This window comes from Rhamphochromis sp. 'chilingali' (genome assembly GCF_963969265.1).
Source record: "Rhamphochromis sp. 'chilingali' genome assembly, chromosome: 14".
NCBI lineage: Eukaryota > Metazoa > Chordata > Actinopteri > Cichliformes > Cichlidae > Rhamphochromis > Rhamphochromis sp. 'chilingali'.
The window spans coordinates 17684666-17710943 of NC_137941.1; the positions used below are offsets into that span (position 1 = coordinate 17684666).

General features: G+C 40.2%; 1 protein-coding gene across 4 annotated transcripts in view; it reads left to right on the forward strand.

Moving 5' to 3' along the window:
- osbpl6 (oxysterol binding protein-like 6) overlaps nt 1-26278 on the forward strand; it is a 49672-nt gene that overhangs the window by 679 nt on the left and 22715 nt on the right. For all 4 annotated transcript variants that reach the window (XM_080903260.1, XM_080903262.1, XM_080903261.1 and 1 more), the window contains exons 2-6: nt 9515-9763; nt 23732-23854; nt 24186-24239; nt 25198-25311; nt 25397-25567. In XM_080903260.1, the coding sequence (XP_080759386.1) occupies nt 9614-9763; nt 23732-23854; nt 24186-24239; nt 25198-25311; nt 25397-25567 (612 nt within the window). In that variant the 5' untranslated portion in view covers nt 9515-9613. The remainder of the gene's footprint in view (nt 1-9514; nt 9764-23731; nt 23855-24185; nt 24240-25197; nt 25312-25396; nt 25568-26278) is intronic.

Below are 26278 nucleotides of genomic sequence, written 5' to 3' on the forward strand. Positions count from 1 at the left end.
ACACACACACACACACACACACACACACACACACACACACACACATAATGAAGCATTAAAGTAGCAAGGCTGATGATGTAGACGTAATGCGTCACTGACATTTTTACCTTTTTCACTGAGCTCCATGCTTACTGCTCCAGTCCCATTTAGACTAACTCCATGACATGCTGGAGCATTACTTAACAACACGACCTCCCCCCTTCATAATCTCCTTTACCCCACTTATTGTGCTGCCAGTGATGAAACTAATTGAGAGTTAGCCAACTTCTGGTGCCAATGACAGGACGGCTCCACAATCTAGCCTCCTTTTTTACCCCCAACTGAAGGTCAGCCAGTGACTTTGCAGCTGTTTAAAATAGCCTCCAATCACATGAATTAAAGAGCAGCAGAGGAGACTGGGAGATCTCAGTGCATCTGTAGTTTTTGGCTGACATGCCTTCTTGAACAGGGGGTGATTATTGATTCTTTTATATACAGTACTGCTCGCCTCTTCCTGCTGAAGGTGCCCCCATACCATTTACATTATATCCTTGCAGAGCATATATGCCTTAATGACTGATAGAGGGATTGCGTTCTGGTTATTCCTTTCTTTGCCAAGCAATTAACGTAAAGTAAAACAGTAATTACACCGACTGACTCGTTAAATTAGTTGAGAAATGCAAGCAGAAAGTTGAGGGTGAGTTAAAGCAGTATTCAGACGGTCTGATGACTCATGCACGGCCATCCCTTGTGTTTGCTTTAATGAAGGGTTTTTGGTAATTACCAGCACGCCACTTGTTTATTCTCTCTTATTAACCTCATTTGCTTTGTTTTGTTTCCTAGAAATAGGGTGTTTGGTGTCAAATTGTAGGGATACTGTTGAACTGGGATTATGGAGGCGTTTAAGTCAAACATCTAAAGCTAAATGCTGCGTTATCTCAAAGGGACTTTATCTGAATCACAACATTATATACAGTAGTTCTTAAGACTATTGCACTGTGTGATACCCAGGTCTACCCAGGTGATGTAATATGCAGCGTTGAGAAACCGGCTCTGTCCAGTTGGGGCTGTTTTTTAAAAAACGTATTTGTAACAAATCAGACAAAACTACTTAGTTAGCTGCTCATTGCTTCCAGATGTCGCACGAGATCTACGTCCATCTAAATGCGCAGGTAAATGTTCAATATCGACCGCCATGCATTATTAGTCAGCTGTAAACTCAGACACCACTTGTCCTCAAAGACCCTGTAATGTAATGTAATATAAGAACACGAGTCTCCCTTTGTTGGCTCGCTTTAAATATGCAGCAGTGAGGGGGTGGAGGGTATCAGTGGACTTGTTTTGCTATAGCGTGCTGATCAATAATGCGATATTCTGTTCCTTGAATGTGGTGACAAAACAAACAAGCATGTCCTTCTACCCCTGTTAGGGCGCTGGTACCATCACACTTCATCGTATTACCTGTTTGTGACGAGCGGCGCCCTTAACGCCTGTGTGGCTTTGCGTTTAGTGTGTTGACAGCAGCCAACGTGAAGTTTAAAGTGACTTTGAAATGTGTTCCAGTTTTCACTGGTTTGTTTAGTTCTGGGTCTTCCTGTGGTTGACATATTGAGTGTCTTAGGCTCAAGTTTGCTTTCTTCATCCTTCTCAGATCTCACAGAGCAGGGCGCGAGATAGTGGGATTGCCTTCTCCCCCTCAAAAGCCCTGTAGTGCTCTTCTCGGCTTGACCTCTATCAGAATGGATGATAGCTGCTCCTTAATTTGTGGACCTCTTGTTGATCTCTGATGGAGACCTGTGGCTTTGTTCTCGCCACCCTGACTAGGAGAAAGACCCTGCAGGCTGTAGGAATGTGCATGTTACTCAAGGAAACTGTTGTTATTATTGCTGGTGCTGTAAGTTTGCGGTTTCCTGAAACGAGTCAGTTAGTCACTCTTTTTGTTGTGTTTCGTTCCCTTAAGGTAAGAGAGATTATAGAAGAACAATTCAACATAACCTTTGTTATCCTGTGTGCTGTGACTGCATCAGCAGATTTCTTGCACCAGGCCTCAAACATTAAAAGAATGAAAAAACTGAACTCAGTGCTTAAATGTCACTTTGTACTGCCTGAACCTCAGAATTACACTTTTAATATTCCACCAGGGAAATTTTTGGTGTATGTAATATTCAGTTATACTATAAAAAAGACAAGATACTTGGTTTTTACATCTTTACTGAGCTGCCGTATCTGTCAACTGCCCGAGCAGTGACTACAAATCCTGCAGCCTATCTGCTGATAGTCATGCCACCGTGAAATCCCCCGATCTTGCCTGATCCGTTTAGTACTTGGACATGGAGACTGTCTGTGAAAACCAAGTACCAGAAGTCTTGGGATTGGTGTGGCTCAGGCAGTAAAGCAGGTCCTCCAACAGTCAAAGATCGTTGATTTGATCCCCGGCTGTAAGAGTGTCCTGAACCCAAAACTGACACCTCAATATTTACAGCATTGTCAGCAAGGGTAATGACCACTCTGTAAGTTGTATATATGTTATAAATACACTGGTATTGTAGCCTGTATTGGCAAATTAAACCCTTGCTTGCTTTATGCCAAATAATTAATTTAGCTTGTTTGTTCAGCTTGTCGTAAGTGTCCCCAGAGGGTAATGAGCACCTGTTGATGGCGCTGATCTTAGGTTAAATTATTTTTTCCGCATAGAATTTGTTTCAAAGTTTTCATCATTGCCTTTGACTGTGAAATCCCCTCTCCTGAAACTCAGTTTCCTTCCTGGAGCATGAAATGAGATGGAGAAAAGTTTTATGTGACTGAGCATAGAGTGCATTTTGGAGTAAACAAGAGAGATGGGAAAAGGCAAGTTTTGGGGGTTTCTTCTCTTTTTTTCTAGATAAGTGTGTAATAAGTGTGTAATACATCAGCACAGAGGAACAGACGACAAGGTACAAAAATGCATCTTTAATTACTGTTGCCCAGCTACCATGCAGTGCAGGTTTACTTAAATAAAACAATATATATTGGCACTGGTGCATACATATATCTGTATTCATAACAAACAGTATCATGCAGTTGCTTTAAGGCACTACTCTACCCATTTTCCTAATCAACTGTTGGTTTAACCAAAGGCTAAACCTGCAATAAATAAACAACTGTTTAAGGTTTTTAATATGTATTCTCCATTATTAGTAACCATCTTACTTATCATATTAAGAGTTTTTGTGTCTTTATCTTTAATGTGTGTATTTATTATTGTAGATTGTAGCTGATAATGATTTTTCTATAGGTTTTAAAGGTCAAACTACGGATGGACATTACACACCACCTTGGGTATAAATGCTGTGGTCTGTAGCATGGTTCATGTGCCATACATTTGTCTATAAACATAAACTAGAAGTAAATAAAAATTACGGATCTGTTCATAGCACATCTTCATGTCATCGGTAGAAGAACTATCGCTCTGATGTTTCACAGGATCATTCAGCGGCAAAATGTCCTTCCATTTTTTAAGGTTCGGTGACGTTTCTCAACTTGAGGCATTCAGAAAATGTCGACAGAAAGACCCTCCCAGCTGCTTACAACTGCCTCTTTTGTTCCTTTACATGTCTGAAAGACAACTGAAGGATCCTCTTTGTCTCCTAGGATCGGAAATCTTAGAAACCACAGTCCATTATCTGACTTTCAGACTTTCAAACCATACTATCACAAGGGGAGGTTAAGGAGGAAATTGAGTGCACATATTCTTTTGTAATTATAAAAAAAAAAAAAAAAAACAAGGAGCCTTTTCCCTTTGGCATATAGTGTGCAGTGTTTGAGTGAAGTACATAGAACAGTATAGTTTTTATTGCGGTCTCACTCAGCTCACTTCTATTCAGTTTTATTGCTTTAAATGGGAAACGCTGAAGCACAGCGGAAGCAGATGCTCATCCATCATCCATCATTACACAGAATATAAGCCATCAGGGCCGTAAAAACAATAAATGAAAACAAGGAAGATGAAACCAATAAATAGGAAGGAGTTTATATAAGATTACATTGGCTTCTTCTTGGAGCATCTTTGTAGTTTATCTACATAAATACACCAAACAGAACTGCACATTTATAAAGATGCTATAGTGTTTGGTTTGACTTTGCAGAGATCTTGACCAGGTGCTTCAGAGGTGTTCGTCCTGTCTGCTTAGAGCTGCACCATAATCACAGTGACTGGATTTAGAACAATAAGCTCATGACTCATCGGACGTTCCCCAGCACGATGACTGGCTTTGTGTGGCGCAACGCTGCCGTCCGTCTAAGTCAAACAGACATTTATGATGCTGGCACCTGCATTTTCTTGTGAACTGAAAGCTTCGGTTAAAGCCCCAAACCTGCTTGTTGTGTCTCTGAGCAACGGGCTTACCAAGAATGATCCGATTCAGTACGTAAATGCCGACTCTTCTTTTGTTTGTTTTTGTTTGGCTTTAATAAACAGAACATTGAATTCATGTAGTCAGTGTTGAAACTATATCTTCTGCTGAAGTGAAACAAATGAAATGAAAGCTCGGTTGCATGCTTTCACTTGACTTTTGCTTCAAGGTCAGCAATTGTTACTGCAAATGCTAACAAACTAGAGCCTGCATGCTCGCAGACTAGCAACAATATAAAACTGTTAAACTTACACTCAATGTGCTCATCACTTTTGCTTTCTAATTAGGTCAAGGGGATTAGATCTGTTAAATAGATGTAAGTGGAATACGCTATCTGGATGGATTTAGTGCCGTGTACTGTAGCTTAGAGCCTTGGCTGGCTTAAGAGAGTGCAGGATGATGACGTTGTTAAAGGATCTGAATTATAGATTACAGTGTGTGAGTATGCTGCATGCTTGCTTGTGATCGTGCAGAGCTCCTCTTTAGAGTCTGCATTTCCTTGGCTCAAGGGAGAGCCTAGCAGAAACATCCGGCAGTTAAAAACCACAGGTTGCTCCAGAGTTGAATACAGTATCTATGAGCACCATGCTGACTGTGCCGTGACACTGTGTCACTGGCTGTGGCAGGAATTGATAACCCTGCATTTACACACAGTTTTCAGAGGAGTCTTTGTTATTGGTAAAGTTTTTTTTGTATAACCAGTTTTGTTTATTTGGTTTTCATTTCATTATTAATGAGAGATATTTTAGTTTTGTAGATTTTAATAATCAATTTTTTAAGGTTTCACTCTAATGCTGTGTGTTTAAGATTATCCTACAATATAAATGTTTTAGTCTCGCCTGATTTACTAGATATGAGCATCATCTGTCTATTTTGATTATTTAATAAGGTCTTCAGCATTTAATAGGTTGATCTAGCTAAATTAGATAATAAATAAACAGGCCACATTACCGCTGTTTGCTTTGCGTAAATTTGGCAACCTCTCGAGTAGGGCTGGGCTATATCGTACCGTTCACAGTAATACCGGTGCAATGTTGGGCAACGATAGGAAAATGAAACATGGCGATAGAATATGGGTAAAACGCGCATGCGCAGTGCCCATGTTTACATATGCACATGGCGGAAAAAGCATGGCGGCGACGCAGAATGAGAAGAGCGAAAGTGGATCGTTGAATGAAACCATGAACCTGAACTGGTTTGTAAAAATGCTGCAGCTTCACTGGTGTGGAACTGGTTTAGCTTTCGTCCGTCAGATACACAACAAAGCACTATTTTTGGTAGAGCATGCTAGCGGGCCGTCGTTATTACCGTGTTGTTTGGAAAATACGGCGCACTTAAAATCAATCCTTTGATTTTTCTGAAAGTCGACAGAGCCCCTTATAATCCCGTGTGCCTTATGTATGAACTCTGGTTGTGTTTACTGACCTCGAAACGATTTTATGTGCACGGCGCTCGAAAATCTGTCAGATGTTTCAGTACGACTTTGCTGAGCTACGAAGCCGCACCGCTTGATGGATTGTGGGAGCGTTACGGCTATCGTAGGCGGAGCCTCGCGGAGTGATACGTGCTGTGCTTCAACATAATGTTACCGTATTGTGTGTGTATAAGCTCTTTTTAAGTGTTGTGGATGTTATACATGGTTATGCTGAGGATATGTCGGCCAGTTTCCACTGGAAATGCCTTTTGGTTAAACTGTCAGCGAGGAGTTTGCACTGTTACGTTTTTATATAACTTTAATGCACATAAAAACAGCTGCTTGTTTCAGTGAAAATACATTGATGGTTTTTTGCACTAATAAAGTTGAGGAGTTGTAAAGTATTTTGTCTCGTCTCAATTATATCGTCAGTTATATCGTTATCGCAAATTTTCAAATGTATATCGTGATAAATATTTTTGGTCATATCGCCCTGCTCTACTCTCGAGGTCCAAAAGCCACATCGTCAACACTGAGGCGCTTGATAAAAAGAGATATTTGCCCTTGTAAAAGTCCAATAACATCGTCGGTGTCAAGTGTCTCAGTTTCTCAGCTGAACAGTGTTTGTTTTCTACTGTCTTGCGATCGATGTATGTTTTAACAGTGGGACCTCCAGAGAGCTCAGACAATTACAGAGCAGCACTGCAGGCAGTATTATGGGTGTCAGCGTGGCGCAACACAGTGCCATGACTAATGATGAAAATGAGTACACCCTGCTGCTACCTGAACATAAGGTTAACCAGACATTTTGAATCCAATATAAATCTTTCTCCGCCTTCACTGTCTGATGTTTTAAAGGTTACCTCACTGGACAGTGTTCTCTTGCTTGTTTGTGTGTTTATGAGGGTTTATACAGTTTTAACTGGTTTGTAACAATGCAGATAGAGCAGATGTTTTCCTGTATTGATTTGATGTCCTCTTCTAAATTCAATCATTATGATATTTGTAATTAGATGTTTAAGGATTTATGTCACAGTCTTATGGGATGATCTCAGTCTTGTGGAGGGGAGGCAGTGGTTGTAGTTGACAGTTAAAAGTGGTAGTTGCCACAATTCCTAAATTTAAACAGAGTTCAGTCTAAGGAAGTACAAATATATAGTTTGTCCCTATAGGTTAGAATAACGATCCACCAGTTGTGAAATTCTGACCAACATACCAATATTTTCTTTTTTTCATACTGTTTTAGTTCCTGTTTGGTCTCCATAGTAACAAAAAAAAATACTCGTTACAAAAATACAAAAATAAATGACCTTTTTGAACATTTAGCCCATAGGTGTCAAACTCTGTCAAATTTGGCCCGCAGCCTACTTACATTTGGCCCGCGAAGCCATACCAAATTACTATCAGAGCTGGCCTACTGGTATTATACAGCTAATATATATATTGTTTAGTATTAAGCTTTGCTTGTTCCATATTCAGTTTTTCAGCAAGACGTGTTTGAGTCCATAAGAAAAGATTCATTCTTATATCTGGAGGAATAAATATATTTCAATAAATATTAACGTTAGCCCGCGACTTTGTTCCAGTTTTGAATTTTGGCCCACTGTGTATTTGAGTTTGACACCCCTGATTTAGCCCATCCGATAGCAATGTGACAAAAAGATAAATAAACAGATAAATACATTTAGGTCCATAATTTATTGGGCAAATATACAATTGTTCTAGTTTCGGCTCTGTACACCAGCACAGCAGATTTTAAAACAACAGCTGTTGTTTGCTTAAGTCCAGACGTTCAGCTTTCATTTAGGGAGTTTTACAAAATTTTTGTCATTAACTGTTTAGGAATTCCAGCCATTTCTAAACACAATTCCACATTTTTGGTGGTTAATAAATAATTGGACAGTTTGTTTCCAGATGAGGAGACAAAAATGCTCATCAGTCAGTTTTGTTATTTGATGACAAATAAAGCAGACATATCTGAAGTTGATTAAAAGTGTTGAATTTGTCACGGTTCTGCGTCAGTGACCCAGTGTTTTGTGTATTGTTATTGTAATTTGTGATTTCTTGTGTTTAATATAAGTTTTGTCCAGTGCCTCTGAGTTAAGTCTGTGGATTTCCTGTTTTACTTTGAAGGTCTGTCTCGTGTTGGTGTATTCTGTTTTGCTCACCTGGTCTTATTTTGCCCAATTGGTTCCAGCTGTTCCTCATTCTCCCGTCCTGCTTGTGTATTTATAGTGTGTGTCCTTCAGTCCTCGTTGTCCTGCCATTCCTGCCTGTGTGTTCCGTTCACGTGTCTTTTCAGTTTTGTATTTTACCAACAATAAAGCTGAGGTTCTTTTTGAGTTTATTTTTGCCTCCATGAGTCCAGCTCTTGGGTCCTTTTCCTGCCTGCCTGCGCACAGACCATGACAGAATTTTGGTCAATGTCTGTTGTGTTTAAATGTTAGAAGTTCTGTATAAATAAACTGACTTGTAACTTTTCATTGTAGTTTCAAATATAAGGTCCGAAGGGGTATCAGTGGACATGAGGGATGTCATCATATCCAGAAGCAAACTAAATATACTAATCAGAGAGACAGCAAAAACTTTAGGAGTGGCCAAATCAACAATCAGGTGCATTTGCAAAAAGAATGAATGAACTGACGAGCTCAGCAACACCGACAGGTCTGAAAGAGCACAGAAACTAAAGTGCATGATAACAGAATTATTTCCATGGTTATTACAAATAACTTAACAACATCCAACTCAAGTTGTACTAGAATGATGGAAAGAGGAGAGAAAGCATTCCACATGATCTGTTATGGTGGAGGTAATATTATTGCACAGGCATGTATGGCTTCCAGTAGAACCGTGCCACCAGTGTTTATTCATGATGTGACTGCTGATTGAAAGGGCTGAATGAATCTCTTCTCAGATTCAGTATAATGAACCAAAAAATAATGACCAGTGGCTGAAGCAAAGGTCCTGACAAAGCATGTCAAGGGAGTAAACACAGCATTTGGTGATATCTGTGGGTTATGGATTTCAGGCAGTCATTGACTGCAGAGGATTTTAATCCCATATTTAAAAGAATTCTGAATTGCTTCATTTTGAGCCCCTGAAATCCACTGTGGAGGTGTACAGAGGGAAAACCAGAGTAATTGATGTCTTTGTCCAGCAAGTTATAAATGTAACTGTATTGGCGAGTGACATCAGTAAATGACATCACATTTGCTGCTATGCCAACATCAGTTAGCGCTGACTATTTATATATTAGACCATTATTGTGGCCAGTCCCTAGTTAAAATTGAAACAGTCAGTTTATATATCTTTGGATTTGTGACAATTGATTATCTCATTAATTAACATGAAGTAGGAATGTCATTAGTTGCAGTCCTCATATATAAGTTGAGTTTGGCTTTCAGATGATACAGTGAATAATAAAGGAGTAATCCTGAGTGGCGCTGGTCTCATAGCCAACATAATGAAAGGCTTATTCAGTAATGCACTTGTAATGAGAAGAATCTCATGCTTCAAAGAAGAGCTCCGGGTGTCTCAACTGAATATCACTGAGTGAAATTTACATACTGAAAATGATGGAGGATATTTTTCGAAAGCCTCAGAGAAGCCAAGATGCTAATTTTAGTCACAGGCCGTGTGATTTACTGCCTGCTATAAGCAACCGAGGTGTGGTGCAATGAGGAAGCTGAAGTGCATGTGCTAGTGTAACTTCCTCACTCTTGTGTTTCAGATGAACAGCAAGCAGTGATCACGAGGAAGTGTCAGAGGATGCCCCAGATCTGCGGGGCCTAGTGCAGAGGGAGGTCCACAGAGCCGCACGGTGCCCACAATGTCTCACCACCAACACTATCAACAGCGAGGCCCCCACAGCCGCACCATGAGCTCTGAGGAGAGGAGCTCTACGCCGGTGAACAAGATCTCGACGCCAGTCCACAAGAGCACCTCCTCCTCTTCCTCCTCCCAGCGCGACAGCCGGCAGGTAATTTTCAGGCCACGGGCAGAAGAATCCATCTACAAATAGATTCCAGGGATGGCAGGACTTTGAATGAATGCAGCTTTAGCGGAGGTGGAAAAGGCAGGAGGCAACATTAGTTTGGAGTGCTGCAGTCTTCTATCAGTGTGACTGTTTATGCAAGAAAGAAGAGCTATGAGGGAATGATGAATCATGAAATATTCATTCAGCAGTTTTAGCTTTTGTAGCAAGAACAATCAAAGCTATTATAATGCACTGACATAATTAATATCAACTGCCATCATACAGAGAAGTTAGGCATGTCATGTTAAACTGTTCGTGACTTGAAGATGTGCAGAAACAGGATGTTTTTGCTTTGTTTTGTTTCCCTTTTTTCATTTAAAATAAAGCCAAGTGTATAAACTCGCATTGCAACGAGATCAGCAGGGGAGGCTCCATGTAAACATGAAACCTCCATAAATACAAGTGCTGACAGATGGCTGGGTAGATGAAGAATTTTTAGTCAAGTTAATCTTAACCTCTGTCAACAACAGCATGTGAAATATGTAGCATCCTAGCATATCAGAAACCAACGAAGGAGTGTTAGGGCCACATTAAGAAAAATATATATTGTTGATTGTTTTGAGAAAAAAGTCGAAATGTGGAGATTACAGTTGTTTCAAGACAAACTGCCAAGCTTCCTCTAACCTCTGAGTTACTGAAATCGTACTTCTGAATCAGTTTAAGTAACAAGATAGGAAATTATTTCTCTTATAGAACGTAAACATATTGTGGTGATAAGTATAAGGACGTTGAATAGATGGTGCAGAAAGTTGCATTTGGTCACACGAGGATGTTTGTTGTATCACAAGACGGCTGATCATTTGTTTCACTAACATCATCTTAACAATGCATTTTGTAGCGGGTGTAGCAAACGTCGCAGTCTGTCTTGAAACAACAGCGATAAGCTCCACATTTTGACTTCTTTCTTGAAATACATTTTTGACTTTAATCTCAAAATTTAGACTTTCTCAAAAGGATCAATAATGTGGCCCTAATACTCTGTCGTAGAAACCCCTTCAGTGGTCTTACAGCCAAACGCTTCATATAATTAATCAGGTTTTGTAACCCACTTGAAGAAAATCAGCGATCTTGGCTTGAGTAGCTAAATGCTATAGGCTGAATCCCTGTCTGTGTACAGTTTAAAGATCAGCGCTTATGTTTAACTGATTAATTAACCAAAGATGACTTAAAGCTTGGGGAAAACTCTTCTTTGGTAGTGATTATAATTTATTAAGATCCAAAAGTTGGCTGATTTTCAGTGTTCGTTACGCGGACTGGTGAGCGGTCGATCGGCCACATGTATGTCTGATTATGATTATGTTTCATACATGTGGAACACGAGCACAGTAGCATAGGCAAATACACACAGTTGCAGCCGTACGCTAACATGCCATTAGCATGGAAGTTCTTCGCTGTGAGTGAAGACTTAAAGTTCGGCAATATGAACGGGAGGGGGACCATTACAGAAACACTGCTAACAACAAACCTTCTCAGACACTTAAATCACCTTGAGTCTGTTGAACATTTTAAAGAAGCTAACAGGAAAAGGGAAACATTACCAGAGCTCAGAGCCAGCAGCAAACTGGGAGCCTCGGTATGAGCAAAGGATCAATGGAGCTACGAGGAAAATTATCGAGGGAAAACAAGAGGGGGGGTGATGTTGTTGATTCGTTTTGTTTTATAAATCCATTGCACATGCTTTTGTTTGGCGCAGTAAAATATGACAGATAAAGGGTTGGGTGTACAGCAGCACATTTTCACTTAATTATTTGTACCTTTATTTTCAGTTGTTTCTATGAGAGACGATTCTGTAACTTACTGCAGTTTGGAGGAAATGTTGTTGTCAATGAAGTCAATTATTTCTGGTAAAAACAAACAAACAAAAAAATTGCAGTCAGCATCAGCGGGTCACACATAGAAAACAACTGGAAACTGGGATCAGCCAAGAAAATCTCTACCTTTGATCTGATGATTAAGTTTAATTTCCTTGTTAGTAAATAGTAACCATGCAGAGACATACAGTAGGGTAAAGCATTAGAAAACAAATCATTAGGTGACTTTGCTAGACTTCTTTTAAGGATGTAAGAGGACCCTAATCAAGCGAGCAAAGAGCCCCTCACAGCATTACGGACCCAATGAATCCCCTCTCTGTAGTTGTCAAGGGCTCAGGTTCATTTGTCACTCATATCAGTAAAAAAAAAAAAGGACTCTAATTTCACAGCTCACATGAGAGCTGCTTAAAATGAACCCCTGTCGTAAGCCACCTGAAGCCCATAACCCACCTTACCTCGTTGAGCTGCTGTGTCACTGTGGCTGTGCAGAAACAGGACACCGAAACTGGAATCTCTGACTACACAGCTTTTCCGTCGGCACTGCGTGATGAATATTTCATGAGGGACAGGCGGAGGCTTGGTGCTCCAGTGAACATGTGGCACACTCTGGTGAGCTGTGTGGAGCTTTGTGTCTTCAGGAGATGGCTCTCGGAAGAGAAAACGGAGCTGGTTTGAGAAATGGGGCCTGTTAGAAAAGCACAGTCGAAGGCGTGCTGCTTGATGAAGCAGACACTCAACCCTTACAAACTCTGTTCACTGTTTCTTTAATGTTACCTACTCGCTTTTGAAAAAAGGTGAAAGGAGAAATATTTTATTAACAAATTTTTTGATTGTTGTAGCTGTCACGGTTAAGCATTTTGCTTTTTGCTTGCGCCTGCCTGAAAATAATTTTTACTTAAAAAGATTCACGTTCAAATTTGACATCCCTGAAACTGGCATATAAGCCATACCAAGTCCTGTAAAAAGCTAGGTACAACCTTAGTACTTCCACAGAGTCAGAGGTTAAGAAGCTGCCAGGTGCTGCTGATCACATGCACTTGATTAACTGATCATCAGCCAGTTTGAGCACCTGCAAAACACCTTAAAAAGTTTTTGTCAGTTTGTTGGTCAGGGGCATTCTTCCCAGGAGTAGACGTCCAAGCAAATTCAACCCAATTCAACCTTGCAAAGCTCAAATAAACTGCAAAAAACCCAAGCGCTACATTTCAGACTCTACAGGTCTTAGTTAGCATGCTAAATGTTAACGTTCATGAAAGTACAATTAGAAAAAGAATAAACAAATATGGCTTGTTGTTAGAAGAAAGCACCTTCTTTCTGAAAAGAACATGGCAGCAGAACATAGGTTTGCAAAGTTGCATCTGAACTACAAGACTTCTGAAACAATGTCATTTGCACAGATGAGACAAAAGTGGAGATATTTGGGCATAATGCACAGCAGTACACTTGGCTAAAACACACTATATCAGCTGAAACACCTTATATATATCAACTGTCAAGCACAATGGAGGAAAAGTAGTGGTTTGTGCTGGTTTTGCAGCCCCAGGATCTGTGCAGCTTGCACTCATTGATTCAACCTTAAACTCCTATATATGCCAAGGTTTTGTACAGTCAAATGTAAGCTAATTTATCTGACAGCTAAAGCATAGCTTTAATTGGGTGGTGCAACAGAACACTGATCCTAAGCACAGCAGCAATCTATAGCAGAATGGCTGAAAACAAAGAGGTGACCTTAAGAGAGCTGTGCAAAAACAAATACCTACAAACCTAAATGAACTACAGTAATGTTGTAAAGAAGCGTGAAATGAAATTCTGATAAAGTCACTCAGAAAATAATTACTTAATAGCAGCATTGTGAAGACCCAGTGCAGACTTTCTATAGTTTAAATATGAGATTTATAAATGCCATAGGTTGTACATGACACAAGACTTTGTAAATCACAGTTAAACACAAAAGTGTCTTCACAGGCTCCACAGGGTAAGGCCCAGTTCCATCCTTCCACTCTTGGACAAGAGTAACTCTCTGTGACTGCCGAAGGCAATCCTAAGTGAGGATAAAAATATTGCAGCAGGCTTCGGGATGCTCTTATCATCTCTGATGAGAAATGGCAGATTTTATAATCATCATCTGTTCCTTTTTTACTACTGTCAGATGTATATTGAGATCATTTCACAAAAATGAGCCCACTTTGTTTCCCTTTAATTCATACGTTTACAAGCACGTCGTCATTCTTTTCTTCTATTACAACTGATAACAGCTAACTAGTGATGAACGTTATTCATTTAGCGCTTCTCAAAAAAAAATAAAATAAGTGCCTACAGGAAAATTCACACAGACTAAATCAGCAAAATAAATTTAAAATTAGGCCACAAAGAAGAGGGAAATCTTTCCCACGGCATTTTTGTGGTTTGTGTTGCGCTGTGCCAGATATTAAAAAATCTGCCTATATTCTCCAAGTATCATGGAGGAAGGAAAAGGGGGCAGTTTTCTGGCTTGCACCGCTGCAGCGGCGCAGGAGTCGCTTCTGATTTTTCCCATGCTCTCTCTGCAGGTGGACTTCATCTAGTTTTCTGAGCACTGCAGGTACTTCTTTCATAAGGTCCTTTGAGTGGCTATTCTGGCTTTCACTCAAATCACCCAGCCCCCCTGATGTGTGGATGATTGTGTGATGATCACATCTTAAACAGATTATTAACTGATTTAACTGCGAGGTTGTTTCCAACATCAAAACACGTCTGTGCTGATGTTATGTAAAGTTATACCGGCGCTTTCATTGCATTCGTGATAGCAGTATTAGTGTTTTCTGTGCAGGCAGTTTGCTTTGAGAAGAGTCAGTACAGCACATCTTCCCTTGGACCGCAGATCTTAAGACCTTAGCTAGCTTGGCCGGGCCTCAGCGTTTGTGGATAAATGAGAGTGGGGGCACTTTGTTTGGGGAAAGCCTTAATGGGATCCTGCCCCCATTTTCAAATCAATACATGTCACTTCTCTCACTGCTGACGAATCCTGTTCACTCTGGAAGCCCTCATGAGAGCAATTAGAAGCAGCACCTACAGCAAGCGCGAGCTGGCACCGACTCACGCACACAAAAATACACGCGATTCTGTGTAGATGAAGATAAATGAACAACTCAACGTGTTGCTGCAACTATCAGTTAATCCTCTTGTTGCCTGTCATTTCCTGTTCGATAAGACATTTTAACTTAGAGATAATCTGGGTGGAAATCACACTACTGTATGTGTTTGAAAAATATTTAGGAAAGGTCCCTTTGATGGAAGCTGGCTGAGATTTATGAGAGCGGGGAAATCAGTGATGAGATCAGTTGTGTTTTTATGGTAATGGCCAGAAATCACAATCTGCTCCCTCGTCTGAAGATGTCTCTCTTTTCAAAGTGGTTTTCAGTCACCAGGTGTTTTTGTTGTGTGAGATCATTGTGACAAATCCACTTCAGAAAAGAGAACTGAAATTAAGACACTGAAGTGGTTTACCTTAGATCAGGGGTGCCCAATCCCGGTCCTCGAGAGCTACCGTCCTGCAGCTTTTAGATGCATCCTTGTTCCCACACACCCAAATCAAATGAATGGCTTGTTATCAGGCCTTTGCCAAACACGATGGCATGCTGAAGAGGTAATCAAACCATTTGATTCAGCTGTGTTGGAGTAGGGATGCATCTAAAAGCTGCAGGATAGTCGCTCTCGAGGACTGGGATTGGGCAGCCCTGCCTTAGATTAACACTGAGTCATGGCCGCTTCCACTCAATATGTCAAGTTTTTGCATATTTTTCTCCAGGATATTAACCCCACTGATCCCTTTTATAGTCTGTTATTTGGGCAGAAAACTAGCTGATGCCATTATATATTTAGTTTTTACCTGGTTATTATGTTTAGCTTTTATTTATCCACGCAAAGACCTCTTTTTAAAAAAAATGTTTCAGCTTGGCACACTACAATTTTTAATATTTATCTAAATTCATGTGACATAGCAGACATCCACTGACTACTGGATTATTTGCTTAAAGGCTGATGGGAGTTTCTCAACGCAAAGAATTGGGGTATTTTTCTGTGGACAAGCCTGTCACCTGATCTCAGCCCATTAGAGCTTTTCATGCTTTTCTAGTTATTAAATACAAAACTTAAGGCAGAAAGATGCACAAACAAGCAGCAACAAGCAAGCAAGCAACTTGGCTGCAGTGAAAAACAAAGGAAACATAATTCGGTGGTCTCGAGAGAGCTGGGAGTCATTTTAAGATTGGGATTTTCATCCAAATGTTAAAGACAATCATTATTTTTAAAAGGATGGTAGGTTGTTACTTGCTTCTGAGACTCTGAACATGGCAGACATAACTTTATAGTCTTGTCACAAAGGATCCCATGGCTGTAGAAAGCTACAGTGGATAGTCCTTCATGTTTTGATCAGGCAAATATTGACGCCGGATGCCCTGCCGGATGCAACCCCTAAGAGATTTGTTTTTCCTCCCGGGACTGAACCACTTGTTAGGTAAATGTGTAAACCACAATACTATGAAGCCACAAAAAGGAGCCCTTGCATATAATGCACTGTATTAAATCCCTGTGAGAAATAGATCAAAGCAATGGTACACTTTGATGGTTAAAAACAAAGCATAGGCGCTTAAGTCAAGTTGGCTAAATGACTGAGGCTTAAACATAAATGTAACGAAATAAGTACAAGAATGAAATAGAAATATTTCTTGTGTCAAACAAGAAAAGAAAATCTCTAGTCCAAATGGTTGGCGTTGGATTTACTTTGTCAAATACATGTGAAGCGTAAGCTTTAAAAGTTCAGTAAATAAACCGTATGGAGTTCCAGTACTCATCCTCGGTTATGTCCGTACGTGCATGTGTTTTACAGAAGCAGCTGCAGTATTTCACCTGCAGGCTAACAGGGGACACATGCAGACTTTAAGGCTGTAACTGAATCTGCGGTGGTGTTTACACAGTGCATGACACCGCGCTTCTCTCAGGGTGTTAACGTCCCATCCATGTAGCAGTCTGCTCGCCTACTCCACCGTTTACTGCTCAGACGAACGCTGCGGTGAAATCCATCCTCGCGACAGGTCTTCTGTGGTTTTTAGTAGGGCTGAACGATTATGGAAAATAATCTAATTGCGATTTTTTGCCCCAATATTGCGATTGCGATGCGATATGCGATTATTTTTTAAGGTCTTTGTCTTCTGTATTATTAAACAAAGACAAGCAATACATCATATAGTATGGCCAATACTATATTACATTAATTTTAAACTGTTCTTTCCTGGAAGACAGACCTCTGTTATGATGACATGAGGTGATGCATGAATTGATGACTGACATTTTTATTTAACTTCTTCAATCACAACAGTATATTTGAACATACACAATAGTTTATTTTTAGCTTACAAACATCTGAGCATAAAGTGCTGACAAGGAACCCTGGTGTAAACATTAAAATGAAAGTCAGTACAATGTGCAGATTGCAGAAATATACATAAACAAAATCAGTGGCTTTACCACACTCAGTTTTTCGACATCTGTGAACTACTAGACAGTCATTCAATTAAAAAATAATATTAAATAAATAAAACTAATAAATAAAAAATACACACATCTTACTGATCTCTGCAGTCAGTAACATTACACATAAAGTGCAAACATAATAGCAATTGTATAAACACACACACAAACACGCCTTTAAAATTTAAAGGCGTGAAATTGGACAGTCTAGCCTTCTGATTAGCGTCACCGCTGTCTCGGTGGAGTTTAATAAACTCGGCCGTCTGCTTCTTGCTATCTAAAATATAACCAGACACTGGTGTAAATTCTCGACTGTCTCATACTTCTGTTTAATAAGTTTTCTGTTTGACGTTTAGTCAGCTGTGTGAAAACCAAGGAGGAACCCACCCGGGGGATTAATAAAGTTTTATTTTATCTAATCTAATAACTTTAATCTCAGCCAAACCGATTTACTCACGAACAAACAAAACACTGAAAAAAGCCCAACAATAACATTTTTAGGTTGTCTAAGTGACTTATATATTACGTTTAACCCGAGCAGCGAAACTCCGCGGTGATCTGAAAATGATGTGCCGGGAGTTGTGCCGCTCTCGGCCGCATCAGTAACCCTCGAGCTCCCGGCTAGCTGTCGAGCTGGTGGGTAGCAGACGCCTCTGAAAACGTCGAAGCACTTTTGCAAATATGGGATATCTTGATAAACCGAGCAGATATTTGATGTTTACACAACTACTTTCTCGCCTGAAAATATGTTAAAAGTTTATTTTGTGACCCAGAAAGTTTAGTATGAGTAATTTTAAAACTTAGTAGCGGCCGCCATTGCTGGAAACTGGAGTTTGGCTGGGCCGCGCTATGAATTCTGGGATATGGTAGTAATTTGGACAGCCTTCGGTCTACAAATGCGGCCTCAGGAGGATGCAGCCCATGAATTTGGACATGTCCAGAGTATAATCGCAGCCTTTGCGGTTAGAAAATTGCACTTGATCATGTCGCGATATTATCGCAAATGCGATATATCGTTCAGCCCTAGTTTGTAGCTGCTAAAATATAATCTTTCAGCGCAGCTTTGGTAGCTGAGTTTATAACGTAAAGATTACAGTTTCAGTACCTTACTATACAGGAAAAGATGTATTTTAAATTAATTTTTGTGGATTCAGTATTCTTTAACACTTCTCTACCTTCACCTGCTATCTCTTACCTCACCTACCTACCTCCACTCATGTAGCTTAAGACGACCCCACCTTTAACCCCCTAAATTATTCCCCTTTAATTCTATTTTAATTTTATTATATCTTATTTCATAGTTGTTTTATTTTGGTGAGCCTGGTCTTCCAGCGCTGTAGCCCATCTGCCTTGGGGTATTTTGCTTTCAGAGATGCTCTTCTGCATATTTTGGTTGTGACGAGTTGTTATGTGAGGTGCTGTTGCCTTTCCTATCAGCTCTAAGCAGTCTGGCAATTCTCCTCTGACTTCTGACATTAACAAGGCATTTTCAGCCAGAGAAGTGCCGCTCAATGGGTATTTTCTGTTTTTCGGGCCATTCTCTATAAATCCTAGAGAAGGTTTTTTGGAAAAATCTCAAGAGCTCAGCAACTAAATCACCTTTTTTCTGATGCTCAGTTTGAACTTCAGCAGGTCATCTTGACTATGTCTACATGCCAAAATGCATGGACTTTCTGCCATGTGATTGGATAATTAGATATTTGTGTTGAGTAGTTGAACAGGTGTTTGTAGAAGTGGCCAGTGTAGACTGATTTTCTGTTGAACTAACCAGTTAATCCACTTATTGTTGCAGCTGTACTATTACAAAGGTCTTGAAAATGTTTTTGTAAGATCACATGACTGCTTCTCCCTGAGCCTGGTTCTGCTGGATGTTTCTTCCTGTCAAAAGGGGGGTTTTCCTTCCCACTGTCGCCAAGTGCTTTGACATTGGCGGGTATCTAATTGTTGGGGTTTTCTCTGTATTGCTGTAAGGGGTTTACCTTACAATATAAAGCGCTAGGGCTGTGCGATATGACCAAAATCTCATATTCTCATCCGTAAACTCTCTGCATGCTCTTTCACGTGATTCAGTTTATTTTGAAAAGTCTCAACAGGATCTTGAGCTTTATTGTGAAAGTGTTATGTGAAAAACAAACAAGCGGACAGCGGAGCCACGCGACGCTACGGTTTTACCGGCACTGTTGCTAACGACAACACCTATAAACAGGCGCTTGTCTGTCTGTAGTGTTGTTATATTAAATATAAGAGAAAGAGAGAACTTTAAGAAATTAATATAGCACTACAGTGGCCATCAAAACGATGAAAAAATGTTGCTGTAAACTGTTTATTTTACTACACCACAAAACAAACGTTAGCTTATATCGTCATCCGATCTGTATCGTTATATCGAACAGCCCTATAAAGCGCCTTGAGGAGACTGTTGTTGTGAACCTGAAATCTCATGAATCTCATAACCGACTTGTTAACGTAAAACTACTTAACAGCAATCTTGAGATACGATTTATTAATTAATGGACGAGACGAAAAGACCAAATGCCAGTTTTCTGGCCTTTATTTTTTTATTTTATGTTATTATCGCTTCTTTTTTGTTAGAACTTTCTGTTTTATTGTCATCACATTTTAATACGACTTGAATACACTTGCGTTGCGTCTGGTCTGTGTAGTACAGCAACTTAAAAACGGTGACAGGCTCTAAATGTACAGCAGCGTCAAATCAAGAGGCAGAGAGAGGCAGACGTGCAAGAGAAAGTGGCCATCTGAGGTGGGCTGTTATTGTGGCCGCTGATATTTACAGTGCTGATTTAGTGTAAGGCGTCCCCAAGGAGTGTTTGTCCTTTCTCCTGCTCAGAGAGACCTTAACTGTAATAGTTTGATTCATTGCAGTATTAAAAGGTCTGCTTTGCTACACTGCTGAGTGTCACTGCAGGTGGTGGATCCCAGAAAACTTGGCCTATGAAACTGACACAACTAGGCTGTTAGATTGACTTAGGTGATGATCAGGATTGTAGAAGTTTCTTTCGACTACTCAACATAGTTTTTTTTTTAAAATATATTGGTATCTCATGATTTTATTACACTGATATAGACTTGAGTATCAAGGGAGATATGAAAAGCTATTCAGATGTTTTGGATCAAGGAGCAAACTCTTCTAAATCCGGACATAGAAAAGCAGACAGCCTCTCGCTGATTCTGCCACAAGATCCTTCATTAAATGGGTACACTCACCAAGAGCTCATTCAGCTTTAAATTATTCTGCAGGAAGATCAATACATGTAAGCAGAGTACAGGAAATCACTTTGGGTTAATTCAGCTCTATTCTCCGGGTGAAATTACAAAAGCAATTTCTCTCACTGTAGCAGTACTGTCCATATAAGCCTGGATGAGAATATATATATAAAAAAAGTACATTTTGAGTTTTATTTATTTATTTATTCATTTTGTCAGGGTTAGGGGTGATTCATAATTTTACTGCATTTCTTTTTGTCTACATGAAGTCCAAACTTTATTACCCCCCTAAATAACATTTATTTATATAAAATAATAATTCCCCACTCACCCTGCAGGTGCTCTTTGTTTGTCCTTCAAGCTTAGGTCCTCCATCAGAGGCCTGTGAGCTCCAGGCTGATGCGCAGTATCTTTGCTGTTCCTGTCTCTGGGACATGCAGCTGGATGGTGTAATGGCAACACTGCTCTCTTTGGAACAATAGGTTGAGAGTTCAAATCCAGCGAGGGTCTCACAGACAAGGCTCCCTCATAATACCCCCAAGCCTGCCTTGCATTCAGGACACACTGATGAGAGGTGGGCTGCTAGGACAATGACGTCGAATAACTGACAAAAAAATGTGTATATAAATGTCACTGGTAGTGTAATAAAGATTGGATCGGCAAATGTTAATCGTCCCTACTGCTGATGACAGAAAAATAACTTTACTTCTATGTCTATCTGTTATATAGCAGTATCTAAATTACCATTGATATATATTTTTAGAAGATTTTTTAGGTTTTGATTTACACAGCATGGTAGTCTGTTCTACTTTGGCAAAGTCAAATCATCTCTATGACACTGAGTTTAACAGGACTACATTTTGATCTTCTTCAGCAGCTGTGGCTACCAGTACTCAAGCTTTTTCTTAATTGCCAAAAGCAAACATACAGACCTGTCCAGTGGAAAGGCATACTATGGAATGGCACCTGGCTCAGAGTGATGTGTATTCCATCATCAGAGGGTGACTGCGAGGCTCTGTATGAACACCCATGACCTTAAAACTTTAATTAATTCAGTATGTCTCCCAGCCTTGGAGTCTGTGGCTTTTAACATATGGTTGTTAGGAATTTATTTATTTATATCCCTGATAGTTTGGGTTCTTTGTAAAGAAAACAGATGTATTGCAGCATTTGCAGCTCTATCCATCTATCTGTCCATCTATCCTGCTTATCCTTATAAGGGTCGCGGGGGTGGGGGGGGCTGGAGCCTATCCCAGCTGTCATAGGACAAGAGGCGGGGTACAGCCCGGACAGGGCGCAGGCTTTATTTTGCATGCTACTGATTTGAAGCTGCCTCAGATAAAACCTAGTAAGTTTGTGTGTAGCATTTTTACCATCATCACGCAGCTCAGATGATCTATTTTCTCGTAGTGTAATAGGTACAGTGCTACCTCTTAAGATATGACTCCTTTGCGCAGCGAGGTACATTTTGCTAACAAAGTTGAGCATTTCCTCTACCCCAATTTCACAGGGCCACTCGGGCGAGCAGCTGCCCTCAGTGGAGCAAGATGACCTCATTACCAGACAGATCTGTTCACCTGGTCATTAGATTAAACAAGCTGTTGCCTCCTTGTGTTAAATGTCCCGCAAACCAAGGTCAGGTGTTGTCATGCACAAGGTTGCAGCATCACATCATGCAGCGTGAAGCCACCGGCTATTAGTTAAGTTGCCAGAGATGCTTGTGAATTTTAAAGTGGGGTTTGCCTTAAAGGCTCTGCTGCTACTGATTTAAGTATGAAATGAAAACTCTGACCTACTTCACTGATCGTTACAATGAATGTGTTCCACATTATTATTTATTTATTTAGATGGATGTCAGATGGTTGCCTGGCAACCTTAGCAAGCAACCTCACATACATTACCTTCATTCAGCCAATGCCATGTTTACTTAAGGCAGAAGGCTTCTCAACCTAAGTATCAAACATGCTCCAACTTTTAGAGTTGTTTGATTTTTAGGCCATAATCAAGGTCTAACAGGACCATAAACTGAAAATGAGCACCAATATGTTGTCATTTCACTTTCATCTTTATCTAATAGTCAATTTCAATTACATTTTTTTATTCAATTTTATTCATATAGTGGCAGATTCCACCAACAGTTTCCTTTAAGGCACCTTCAATTGTAAGGTAAGCGCTTTGGCAACATTAGGAAGGAAAATCTCCCTTTTAACAGGAAGAAACTTCTGACAGAACCCATTTCAGGGAGGGCCGGCCAGCCGCCTTGACCGGTTGGGGGTGAGGGGAGGAAGAAAGGACAAAGACACAAACTTTAAACATTAGAGCATTACCGGAAAAACACCCTTTAACCAGGCGTTAACCATCACACGGCTCATTATCAAATCATTCCCCACACACATTGCCAAAATCATTTTCAGTGGCTATGTTGTATCATTTATTTAGCGATATGCTTTATTGTTAAATAAACACATGCTCTGTTCATTTCGTATCATTAAACAGGTCACCGGCAACCTGACTAAGGTTGGGTTAGAATTAACATTTGCTTTAGTAGAAAGAGAGAGACTATACCTGAAGATATTACCCTTCGAGTGAACTCTCATACAGTGTAGCATTCCAGTTTTACTCTTAAAAGCTTTTCCATTTGATTAAAAGGAGATGGATGCTGAGCAAAATCTGACTCCAACAACAAGCCCAGACTGCTCACTGGTGGCCTGATGGATGTTAAGAGGGTTAAACTGTGTATTTCACCCCAAAGTTTGACTGACAGATTACTACTTGGGGGTTAAAGAGCACAATAAAACACTACCAAGATGAACTGATTGTGGTTTGGCAGCTCTGCTAAGTGGAAACAAAAACAATTATAGGATAAAGTAGGGGAATGCCCGTTTAAATAACTTATAAGAATATCAAAAGTTTCTAAACAAAATAACTTCCAAAATGGGTTATGTGAGGTAGTAGACATGTTTGTCACTCTGTTGTGCATTTTTCTGCCTTTAAAACCTGTATGACAGGAGGATGTCTTACCTGTCCCTGCCTGACCCTGCTGTCCCTCTACTCCAGAGGCGTCACTTTGATTTACTGACCCACTAGGAGCAGGAAGAGCACAGTCAGGAGAAGGCTAATGGAGTGGAAATGCTGAGAGAGCAGGAGGAATTTCAATGGGGCAGTCTTTCTTTAAATGTGTGGCACGGGGGGGGGGGAATAGAGAAATGTTGCATATATTCCTGCTGCTTTCACCATGAAAACAATCACACGACAGCTGCATCTTATCTTTGTATTATACAGAGAGCGCGTCCGGATTTTCCTTCTTATTCTGGAGGAATAAGTGGATTAATTCTGACACAGCTGCATATTTTCATTTCTTTTCTAGGAGGCAGACAGCTGGGAGATAATCGAGGGGCTGAAAATTGGTCAGAGCAACGTCCAGAGGCCTGATAAACACGAGGGGTTTATGTTGAAGAAGCGGAAATGGCCCTTGAAAGGCTGGCACAAGGTAAGATTCATGGGTAAAGTGAGACACAAAAGCTATTGATGTGGGACAAACATTTTCACATACAGCCTCTATCTGGTTGTTAACAGGTTTCCTGTTCAATAAAGTGTCATTATTTGAAAAAAATTCCCTTTTTCATAAACCCTCCTTTATCTTCTCTTCCTTCAGAATGAATCCACAAAATATTTGCATGAACTATTAGAGAGTTGATTAAACAAGGATAAAAAATAGACTTTGCATTTGCATAGAATCTGCAACGTTAACAGATCCAGCAGGATTTGTATTCAGTTTATGCCCCTCCTGTCATTTATTTTTGTGCTTGTTTCCTCTACAGCGTTTTTTTGTTCTGGACAATGGTATCCTGAAGTACTCCAAGTCCCCCATTGATGTAAGTAACCCTGACTGTAACCTACGGGCAGAAGCGGGGCAGACTGGGCTGACATCAGTTTTGCTTGGCAATGAATCAGCAGAAACATCAGCGACATGGGTCACAATGTTCACTGTGTTTCAGCAAGCTGGGTCACTCTGCAGAAAAGCAAAAACTTCTTTGGCAAACTTTCCATCACTGGAAGGAAACCAGTGAGTCCTGCACATTCTGGAGTTATTGGCATCAGTGGTACATGAGCCCTTCTAGTTAAAAGTGTTTAAATACTGCTAACTAGACAGTACAGACCCATTCGCTGACTTCTTAAATGATCATTACATTCTCAACAAAGGGTCAGTGTCTTTGCTAGTTTCCCACTTTTCTTGATTAAAGCCACTAAAAGGGTAGTGTGTATAGATCTCTGTTAGCTAAACAGTGATCAATGCTCATTTTAAACATGGCCAAAGTTACAAATAATGAAGTCATTGCACTAAATGTGCAGATAATCTCTGTGAGCCAAATGCTCAGCCAAATGATTCAGACAGTTTTATTTAAAACCAACATTATAGCTGGCTTTGAGCACAGAAGCCCCGCCCACCTGCTGTTCAAACCTTCTGTTTGCTTGAGGAGCCCAATTAGAAGAAATTGATTGGTTTGTCTCAGAAAGTAGATGAGTAGATGATCTGAGCAGCAGCACCAAGGCCATATGACATGGAGCTGGAAATGAGTATAGTAGGTCCACTGTAAGAAGAGCACTGGTAACCTGCTAATCTGAAAATAAAATGTTAAATATATTCAAAGCTTCCTGCAGTCGAAGACTTTTCTTCAAGTCACTCAGCCAAACAAGAATCAAATCAGTCTTCTCTGGCTGGTATTGTTAATTGATTATTGTTACATTGTGATATTTTTACAGTAAAAAAATAGTATGAATTACAAATATGTGGAGATATATATACATACATAACTCTGTCATTGTCTTTAGATCCAAAAAGGGAAACTTCATGGCAGCATCGACGTCGGCCTCTCAGTTATGTCTATCAAGAAGAGGGCCCGTCGCATCGACCTGGACACTGAAGAGCATATCTATCACTTGAAGGTAACACTGATGATAATAATCCATCACTGATACAAGCAGTCAGGTGGTGACAGAGGTCGAGGCTTATTCTTCCCCTCGTCTTTAGGTCAAATCTCAAGACATATTTGATGCCTGGGTGTCAAAGTTGCGTCATCACCGGCTTTATCGGCAGAACGAGATTGTGCGGTCTCCCCGGGATGCCACCATGAGAACATTTCCTCCTTCGGCGGCCATGGATTCCCCCCAGCCCACGCCAGCTGTGGTAAATGAAGTCAAGGTGAGCTCTCTTCTTCCTTATGGCACTATTTGTGCTCTTTCTTTGGTCTAAAATTGGCCAGAATTTCTGATTAAAATAACTTTTGAGTAATTATCTGTGTATGTAGACTCATTTACGTTGTGATGCTTGACATAAGCAGACATTTTAGTCTTGCTTAGTGCTTTCTTGTTTGGTCAAACACCAATAATGCTAAAGGCAAAATAGCTTAAAGCTCTTAAATCCTCTTAAAAGCTCAATTTCTTTGACTAATTCTTGTCTGGGACTGTCTGAGAGGTAGCCAGTGCAGTTAACAGTTTTCAAGAAAGGATCCATCGCACAAGCCCCTGTAAAGCAGTATATTGTGGTTTTTACACAGCAAACAGGATGTAAAGTGAATGAATGAACTTCAGGTGATCCTTAACTCTGAACAAGGCTCCTGGTCTCTCTTCTAGTTTATTTTCTAGTTCTCACATATAATATGAAAGTAGTATTGAAAGCAAATAAATAAGAAATGCCTGACTGATGCTCTACACAAAGAAATCAGAACATTTTTCTACCTCAGAAAAAAAGACATTTTGTTCTCCCTCTCAGAGTCTGCAATTACTTATTCAAGAAGAGCATCACGGTTAGTGAGAGATCTCCTAGTTTTGTCTTTATTGGAAACTGGGATAACGCACCAAAAACATCATCTGTGAGAGAGAGGAAGTAAAGTTCGCGGAACATTCACAGTAA